Source organism: Ascidia mentula, chromosome 6 (genome assembly GCF_947561715.1).
Source record: "Ascidia mentula chromosome 6, kaAscMent1.1, whole genome shotgun sequence".
Taxonomy (NCBI): domain Eukaryota; kingdom Metazoa; phylum Chordata; class Ascidiacea; order Phlebobranchia; family Ascidiidae; genus Ascidia; species Ascidia mentula.
Window position 1 is genome coordinate 15,960,660 of NC_138571.1, and position 9,980 is coordinate 15,970,639.

The 9,980-nt window shown below is 36.4% G+C and overlaps 1 protein-coding gene across 1 annotated transcript; it reads right to left on the bottom strand.

Moving 5' to 3' along the window:
* Positions 1-708: 708 nt before the first annotated feature.
* On the bottom strand, positions 709-8,067 carry LOC145906443 (uncharacterized). Its single transcript, XM_082993856.1, has 14 exons — positions 7,927-8,067; positions 6,430-6,554; positions 6,016-6,157; positions 5,760-5,950; positions 5,398-5,533; positions 4,767-4,873; positions 4,565-4,707; positions 4,304-4,400; positions 4,113-4,239; positions 3,653-3,822; positions 3,248-3,368; positions 2,610-2,722; positions 1,988-2,101; positions 709-1,541 (listed from the first exon to the last, which is right to left on the bottom strand). The coding sequence occupies exons 1-14, from the start codon at positions 7,952-7,954 to the stop codon at positions 1,497-1,499; spliced, it is 1,659 nt and encodes a 552-aa protein (XP_082849982.1). The 5' UTR covers positions 7,955-8,067; the 3' UTR covers positions 709-1,496.
* Between the last annotated feature and the right edge of the window lie 1,913 nt (positions 8,068-9,980).

Sequence of the window (9,980 nt, forward strand, 5' to 3'; positions counted from 1 at the left end):
CACGGTAGAAAAAAAGATGCCTACCGCATACAAACGCTCATGTTTGGTATATACAGTAATCATGTTTTTGTAAATAAATGCGCATAAATCTTCCCAATGCAACCGATTATGTGTTTTTTAGGTACGTTTTTTTCCCGATCGATGAAGCCACAAAATCTTTCACACTCAAACCACCACTATATACCGTATAATGTGCTGACGTTTGGGTGTATTATTTGGTAAGCCGTTCTGTTTCCCAAGTAATTTGTTTTGCTCATGTAATTTGTGTATGAAGCATTGCATCGATAGTTTTAAAACTAAAATTAGTCATTGTTAACCTTCGAGATATAACGCAGTTAGGACACTACCCTAATCTGTGGTTTCCAACGTGTGGAATAAATACAAGCTTGTGAGTCACTGCTTTAGGCAAATGTAGATCCGTGGGGTATTAATGAAAGGGTAGGTTCCCACCCCGCAAGTTTTTGATCCAAGACCCGCTAATCCCTTGTGACATGAGTGGATGAAAAGGTGGAAGAGTGTTTGCGCGGGCAAATCACCCCTAGCGAAACGGCAGGTGACAACTAATCTTCATTTTTCGTAATGTATATCGAATAACGTCATGGACATGATATTGCCCCAATAGCGCAGGCGAATGAGTCTGTTTGCTGATATTCGTCTGACAATCTCTTCCAACTGTACCACTGCGTGATTACTGGCAAACACTTTTAATCCGAATAACAGTTTATTGTCAGGCTTGTGAGAAACAGTTTAAAGAATCTCCTTAATGAATGACATGTCTTTTCACAGCATTGATATATATAATCGAAATAAAGATGCATTATAGATGATATATAGCTAACTTATATACATTTAAACTAAATTAGAAATACAAAATACAATGCGATGTAACGGTAGATCACGCGACATAGCTATAACGGCGACACTAATTAGGAGGAAAAAGGCAATGTTACATAATTACAGTTAAAATTTGTCTTTGTGCGCTGTAGACTCAATAGGCTTTATCGCCTGTCACACGTGGGCGTTTAAAACGCAAAGACGATTTGCAGGTTTAAGCAACAACCGGGTCAAGCGCCCGAACCACATACCAAGAAGAAAACCTGAAAGGGATTCTTGTCCAGGATATTCTGGGTTAAAATGTGATCAAAAAATAACAGCAGGCAATTAACAACATGGGGCAAGCGCCTGAACCAGTGACCTTGGTTAAACCTTTCAACATAATTAAATCATAGGCTACACGACATGGAAAAATGTATATGATACGGTAAATGTCTACAACAAAAATGAATATAATTTGATGATTACACAACACATAAATCTTATACAATATATTTTTAAGAGAAACAGCTCTGAGTTTATCAAAGCTACCGGTTTTCTTCTTTTTTTGTGGACATCATGACTGGTGCTCTGAAGTGCGACGTTACCAGGGGTACCTTTTTCTTATCCTTTTTGACCATTTGGAATATATATATACGTAATTTACACCGATTGTAGAGACTTCATTCTTCCCAAAAAGGAGTTCCTTCGTCAGTCGGGTAAAAAACCTACAAAAATTCACAAAAGTTGTTTTTCGACCACACAACTGCAGATGTAAGAATCAAATGTAATATTCCATTCCCCTAACCCTACATGTCTAATCGCAAAACCCTGCAAGATTGTATTTAAGTTTACAAGAAACCAATATAATTTTAGAAACGACAAGTAAACCTTCACGTTTTACACCAAGTCGTAGTTTTAGATTTTGCCATTGTTTTCCTACGTTTGTTATTCAAGACACAACGGGCATTCAGTAGGTTTTGCTTTAAACCAGACAGTAGATCATGGCAATCTATATATTTTGCCACATTGGAAAGGGTGTCATGAAGCAATTTACACTGTGTAGCTGTTCAAATATTTTTTATTCTTTATGCTGCTTTACTGCAGACGATTGATGTCAACATTTAACGAAAACCAATTCAGGTAACACGCCAAATAAAGAATAACAATTAACCTCCGCTGTCTTCGGTTTTGGGCCAATAAAAATCTGTTTTGTGAGGTGTGTTGTAACGAGGGGCACCTCTTTCACTCCTTCATGGGACATTATCAGGTTAACACGTTGCATGATCTACAAACGTATTCCGTTAATGTGGAAACCAGCAGCAAAACCATAAAGGTAAACTTTAATTTGTCACAAACAGGTTTAAATGGGGTTAAACTAAAATGTAACTATAGTAAAACAGGTTTGCATTTTATAAGTGCAAAAAAGCCATAATATTGGAGAGCTGGAGACAGGGTGTACATACACTGTTTCGACCTGTTAAGTCTCATCAGTGCAGCTGTTGACTGTGGTTCATCTCTGTTGTTTGGTACTCAGTATAGGGTACCCAACAGATCGACGTTGACCGAAAGGTACCACAATATGGAAATTAGTGTGCCCGCTAGTGAAAAAGTTAGCACAGTGCCACAGTCAACAGCTGCACTGATGAGACGTTACGGGTCGAAACAGTGCATGAACACCCTGTCTGCAGCTGTCCAAGGTTTGCATTATTTGTACAATTTTGCTTTACACCACACGAGCATTACAGAGCCAAGATTTTTTTTTAGGTTTTTAAGGAAGCGTGGTATTTTCTTACTTGTATGATATCAAGGGTGTCACAGTACTCCTCCAAGTTCTCACACAACGTGCTGATAAACAATGACGAGAAATAGTTTATACCGTTTTCTTCTTCAGCTTTGAGATAACAATCTAAACACAAAGTGAATGTTCAGAGATGTTTAAACAAAAAACAGAACCACCCAGAAATTAAAAATCATGATTGTGCTGATAGGGCCATGCTGGTCTGTACTACGACATACCTTTTTGACACAAATTTTGGAGGAGCTGCCCAAAAGGACTACTTTGAATTGCTGCGGTAAATTTGCAGAAGAAGAGTGTCGATGAAACTTTTTTTTACATATTGTTGGTTATGAATTATAGACCTATCCAGGAGGGCGCAAAGACATTAATCCCAATGTTGGTTACAAAGAGCTTTCTTTCAAACTAATAGTAATATAACTACGGCGCAAGTACTACCACAAAAACTTGCATCCGAATGTTTAAAACGATACGCGTTTATGTGACGATTCGCGCGTACACGGGTGTTCGTATTTTGTACTGCTTGACCACAGGCAAACCTAATTTACAGTAGAAAATACGGGAAATTCCCCAAAGTAAATTCGACCCTCCAATAAAACATCGAGGATACGCCTATGAATACAACACTATGCTTACTTGACCGTGAGTGAACAACCAAAAAATCTTTAAATGTCGGTGAAATCTCTGGATACTTTTGTATATCCGGTGTGCCATCAAACAACCCTTTTCCATTGTCTTCTTGTGACAAGCTTTTTTCCTATTTCCATAAAACATATTGCTTTTATCGCAATATCTGATTTATTTAAAAACAGATTTATACAAATGTACAGAAACGTTATTGTAACTTCGTCTCTTCAAAACTATTAAAACAATACTTACATTGCTGTATTTTTATAAAATGCCTCAGATAGATTTAACCAATTTAGAACAAATGGCCATATGTAGGTTTATTAATTAAATATCGTTCATTCAATCTTTTTATTTATTTTAATTCTACTTTTTAAATTTTTTTCTAACTTAAAGGTGGTTCGCCTACTTTACCTGAATGAAAAATAATTTTGGCGCTTTTTTGATTTTGTCGTCGAATTCTGTGAGCAGATTTCCTAAATTGCCTTTAATGTTTCCTTCATCGCCACCTTCTTCATCATCCATTGTAGTTAGCCAAACACAGACAAACATACTGGCTTTTGCACAGTTTGCTTTGGAGAAGTCTGGTTGTGAGGAACAATTATCATTAAATAGCTTAAAACAGAGAATACAATGGAGTTCTTTGCATGGAAACTTTACTTTCTAACACACGATGCCTACCACTTCAAAAATATCTTTCTTCTATTTACAATAGCTGTTATACATATGACATACATTATATTGCATATAACAACGTTACGTGTTTAGTTCATCACGTAACATCTTGACTCTAACCAAAGTTTTCAAACAGCAAAAACACTTACCCGGTGTCTTTAAGCAGGAAGTTACATATCTACAAATAATTGCAACTTACAATTCTCAACAAGTTGCAAAAGATTCGACCCATCGGTTTCGTAAGACAAATCCTCGACACAAAATTCCAGGGCTTTGGCCATTTTGGTCAGGTTTTTGACATCGAACTGGTTATGTTGAACAAAATCCTATAAAAACGCGTTCCCGTTGAATAAGCATTTTGCATATGTAACAACAGCATTCAAAACAAACCTGACTTGATAGAACCAAAAAGAGCTTGCATGTGTCTGGTGGACAAACATGAACCGGTACCTCACTTACGAACGCGTTGCTATTTGCGTTGGTAAGACTAACCAAACAAAATGTTTAATTTATATGTAAAACTATTGAAATATGGCAAAAACAGGCCTACTTCAGTTATTTGATTTGTAAGTACATTTTATCAAAAATACAGCATGGTTATTGCATGAGTTTTGCTGTTTTCCTTCTTTACTGGACTTAAATAGTATTTACCTTGATGTGGAAACCGAATCATTTTTAAAAAAGAAGTCTTTGGTCAGCTGGGAAGTTATGGAAGCCATGTGTTTCCTTACAATTGTTCCTGCCTTGTTTTCTGTTTCAATTTCTGTCATGCTGAGGTTAATTTTGCACAAAACCTTCAAGACATTTTATGTTAACTTTGACATGTGTAATGACAATCTTTTGCCGTTCTGACCTCATTAATGGAAAATTCTTTGGTATTACGCAAATACTCTTTGAATATCTTGCAAAGGGTTTGAATAAATATAGTGCCTTCTTGAAGGAGACGTGGTGATGAATGGCCTAAACAGACAAAAAAAACTACAGTTTCAAGAAAATGTTGTCACGTAAAATTTTTACAAACGTTTTTGTTTTCTTTAAAACTTTAAAAAAACACAACATTAAACTACACAAAACAACTCACATGTAAACTGAGAAACAATTATATGTGCAAAATAATCCAAAATAATCATTTAAAAATACAAAATAATCATTGAGAGCTGCAGACAGGGTTTCGACCTGCAAGGTCTCATCAGTGCAGCTGTTCACTGTGGCGCTCTGCTAGCTTTTTCACTAGAAAGCACCCGCATTTCCACTTTGTGGTACATTAAGGTCAACGTCGATTCGTTGGGTATCAAACTGGGTACCAAACAACAGAGATGAACCACCATGGTTCGCACTATGGCTAAAAAACTACTTGGTATCCGATAGTGCTACCGGCTCAAATTGACCCAATTCAAATGTACAAAAAGAGCAATAACACTGGCGCGTACACCCTGTCCGCATCTCTCAAGATATAAAAACATATGTAAATAAATATATATGACCTGGTAGAGTTGATTGAGCAATCAAAAAGTGACCTCCAGGTGACAGAGACATTGCAACCAATTCCTTTAGATCTAATGATTCTTTTGGTTCTTTTGTTGTTGTTAAAAACCGGTCCTTGTATGATCCCCTGCATGCCTAAGTCGACAATCACATGTTAAACCAAATTAAAATGCTTTTTCTTTTAATCTGATGACAAATATATTTTTGCTTGCAAATAAAATGGACTTGCTGCTTGGTAAAAAACGAGTACTAAATGTTACCGCAACCATATACATAATACCCAGCAACTCTTTAACACAAAATTTACTCGATTTTTGCAAAAAAAAGGCTTGTTGTGATTGGGTAATTATTTTTCCTCTACCTGTATGAAAAAAAACTTTGGCTTTCCAGATAATACAGGACATTTTAATTCTGTGAAACATTCCAAAACCTTTTCAAGATCAAAAAATTCATCATATGCTGCCAACTGATGACCATTAGGACCAGGTATTCCGTGAGATAAAAATGCACATGCATAACATGAGTAACTGGCCCCATGATACTCAGTTGAATCTAAACGGGAAACGTTTTAAAAGTTAATAATCTTTGCATACAATACCTCATGAAAAAGCACTTGCAATTGTTAAGTTTTTTGAATATTTCCTCTTTTGTTTGGTCTTTAAAACTGTGTACTTCAAATCCCAGCTTTACCGCAACTTTTGACAGTTTCTCCACGTCATATTCGGTTCCATGTCGAGGAAATTTTTTCGACTTATATATCTGCATAGAACAATTGAAGTTAACCTAATAAACGAACCAAGACACAAGAGGGTAAAAGTTTACCGAAGTATCCCAGATATAAGTTTAAAGTTACATACGGTACAAAGTTAATATGAAATTGTAGTGAAAAATGTTATATACACCTAAAACCATTGTACTGCATTGTAATTTATGTCAAGCATTTCAAGGTACATTAAGATGCTTAATCAGGTTTTTCTGCACCGGCCTGCGGATTCTCTCCTACAGTAGGAAGGTTATTAACCATGACCAACCACGTGATTAAATATGAAGAAAACACCCAGCGGTTTTCCATTGTTTGTGTATCGATTGTTATCAACAGCAGGAGCATCGCTCGTTGGCGAAAAATGACGGTCATCGGCTTCTTGAGGTGTAGTGGCTGCAAATAGATCGTAGTTTCTCTTGTGCTAAGCTTCTTTGTAGTAATTTAGTAATCCCAATTTTCCAGTTAAAATTCTTTTAATTTGGGAAATTGTGTACTTTGTCTATCCAATAAATGCTTACAACTTTGGCACGTTTGTGGTGTTTCTGTGCTGCTTCTTATGCCTTTTGTATCTCTTTTTTACACACCTGTCCCATGCAAATTTACCCTCGTTCCGTTCGCACGCAAAATGTTTATTTATCAGAAAGAGCAACAATTTTACTGTAGAGCCCTGCGCGGTTAATAACACTGGGGATTTTTTTGGGGTTATGTTGTTTCGTATGCCTATTCCACAACACAAACATTGAAAAACTTTTCGCATTTATTGACTCATTTGATTGTTAATTGCGAAAATTTTTAATTGTTTTTCCGCAATTTATCGCTTAAATGTAACAACTGTCATTTCCTGATGCCGACTTCGCCTTGACACTATCAAAACTGTAACACTTCTTACGATTGGACCTATTACGCTAACAATGTTATAATATGCGTGCTATGTTCCACAAATTTTTGTACGTGATACTTAAGGGGTTTATTCTTGTAAAATTGACATAAACACAGCTCAATTCACCATATATCTTCATTATATTGTTTATCGTAGATTTAACAAAGCGCAAGGATCAGAAAAATCCAAACAATTTAAGTTCCACTAAAAATGTGCCCACACGTCCAAGCACAGAAAACCATGCCAAATATTTATTCAGACTGACTTTATGTGATGTTAGCATATAATGTTAGCGTTAGAGCAGATTTGCTATTCCTTGTAGTAGATTCACAATAGGTAGCTTTGTTTGGATGTAAATTGGGCAACCTGGCCTCAAAATAATTAGTGTTGCCTAAGTACAATTTAAACAACAAAAAAGTATGTTCACGTCACCACGCTGACTCTTGCCTTTCTAAGGGCTATGGCGCTTCAGAGACCTATTGAGTTATACAGAAATTCCCCCCAAAAACAATACTTTGAGAAATGAAGGAGGTCAATACCAACAAAAAAAACTTTCTTAGGTTAAGTGGATCCACACTAAGAAGATTACATAACAATTTTAGATGACAGGCAACCAAACTTTACAAGCACATAACATTGCGAAAGATTTTATATCTCGTCATTGGAGATGAACAAGCCTTCGTTATAGGTCCCTTGTTATACAGTTACAAACAAAAGACGTCAATATAGTCTGTGCCATAAAAATATTGTCGTAACTGGAAGCGTTCTGTTCACCCCGGGTTGGAAAGACAGTTGAAATGTTAAATGAATCCTTGACTTATTCGGCTTGTTTCTGTACGTTGAAAATAAAATACAGCCTTTGGATTTTTATACAATAACACATACCTGAGGTGCCGGCGCCTTCTGTGCACATTCTCGGTCGTTTTGTTTCGGGGCTGGATATCTTTCTTCGACGATGGAATAACTTTATAATTATAGTAACAAAACTACCGAGAAGGCGATTTGCAAAATCAAATCAAAATTAACGCTATTTGCAAAATCAAAAATAAATTATAACAAGGTTGTGGTTCGAAAAAAACAGTACCCCAAAAAGTTGAACTAAAAGGAAGCCCTTATTACAAACACAGAAAGCAGTACATTGATTCATTCAGTGATTTTATATGAACACACAGAATTAGGAACCTAACATTGCTGTCGTTATGCCTCATCCTGCTACAATCTGCTTTCAATCAGAGGCTCACATTTAAATGCATAAAACCTCGTAAATAATTTCATTTTATTGTTTTCAGCTGATTTAACAAGGCATTTGGTTCGGAAAAATTCTTTTTGTAAAAGTTGCACTTTGTCGACCTAACATAGTTGCCTTCGGCGCTTCATCTTTTAATCTGTCGCGCAGCAGAAAACTCAGTAATGTGACATTTCATATTATCCCGTTCCCTCACGTATATCTAGTCTGACTCGGCGCAATTGTTGACATTCAACAGAAACTCAAGCCTTCTTTACCTTAATGCTCATAACCTTCCCTTGAAGTCGTAGCATCATGTCTAAATGTTGAACACAGTGGTGTTTGCAACATCTGTTCATAACGACTAGCATATTAGCTTTGGCTTTTCTGTTCAAACCACAAGTACATAAAGTAATTCTGGCAATAAAGTAACCTGGGGTTTATGAATATAGTAACAAGATATTAGCGGAAGGTTGACGCTGCACTACAACAAAACATTTTAGTTTTACGCAAGGTTTCAAAGCAGATTAACAGTTGGTTGGTGTGTGACGTTCCAAACAAAATTTAATCACCGCTTACTACTTGCAACTACCATTGCAAAGATTAATTCTACTAGCGGATAACGAAAAGCCTTTCAGACAAAGCAAATAACTTCTGCAATAAATTGGTAATTTAAATTCTCTTACAAACTCTGGTTACAACGATTCACAGACCCATCTGTCAACAAGATGCACTTGTTCGCGGACATATAAATGACGGCGTGTTGTATCATGTTGGCTAAACATGAATTAAATATTATTCCCTCCATTAAATCACTTAGAATGCTCCACTAAAACTTTGGACTTGGCTGCGTCACTGCTAACTTGTATGACGTTTTGATCTCATCCCATTCTCTCACTGAATGTCCAAACATATCGGTGCACACGTAGCAAGTTTGACTTGCCGTAATTGTTGACAATTAACCGAAACACTACCTATGATTGTTTTACCAAAGCCAGACTTTCATTGACAGATATGTAAACAAAAAACTTTGCGTGAAAGCCACTTTGTCTCATGCAAACCTAGCGTGAAAGAAGTTGACTCATGAAAACCTAGCGTCGAAACATTTTGTTCTATGTCTGTATAGCCTGTTTTACAAACCCGTTTAAATCACCGACAAGCCCAATACATTCCAAAGACAACACAAACTTTATGCTAAAATTACAGAATTCTGAGTTTATTCTGAGGACAAAATACTTTTTCCTCGTGGAAACCTTATTTTACTGGCGTGGGGGCATAACAGTTGAAATGCGAATTAACAGAAAACTGTTTTACAAAATAAGAAAATCCTGACTTTTTGGGTTGTTAAATATAACATACAGGGACATGCAGTTTGCCTTTGCTGTAGAATATCAGGACTTTTAAAGTTTTCTAATGTTAGCTTTTATATTCTGTCTGGTTTAATCTAATGTACTAGAAGTAATGGGTCTTGCTCCAATGACATCATGTTAAAAAATTGCTCGAACCCAATACACAGCGACAAAATGTTACATCAACCACCTTGCACAACGATTTTACCTCCTGAGACAATGCACACCGTCGTACTTTTTGACAGGACGCGGATAAGAATTGCGTGCCACAGCTGAATAGCATCTGGTAATGTCACGCTCACGGGTCTGAACAAGTTTGCGAGAGAACAACGTAAAACAACGGGGAGGATATAAAATAAACAAAC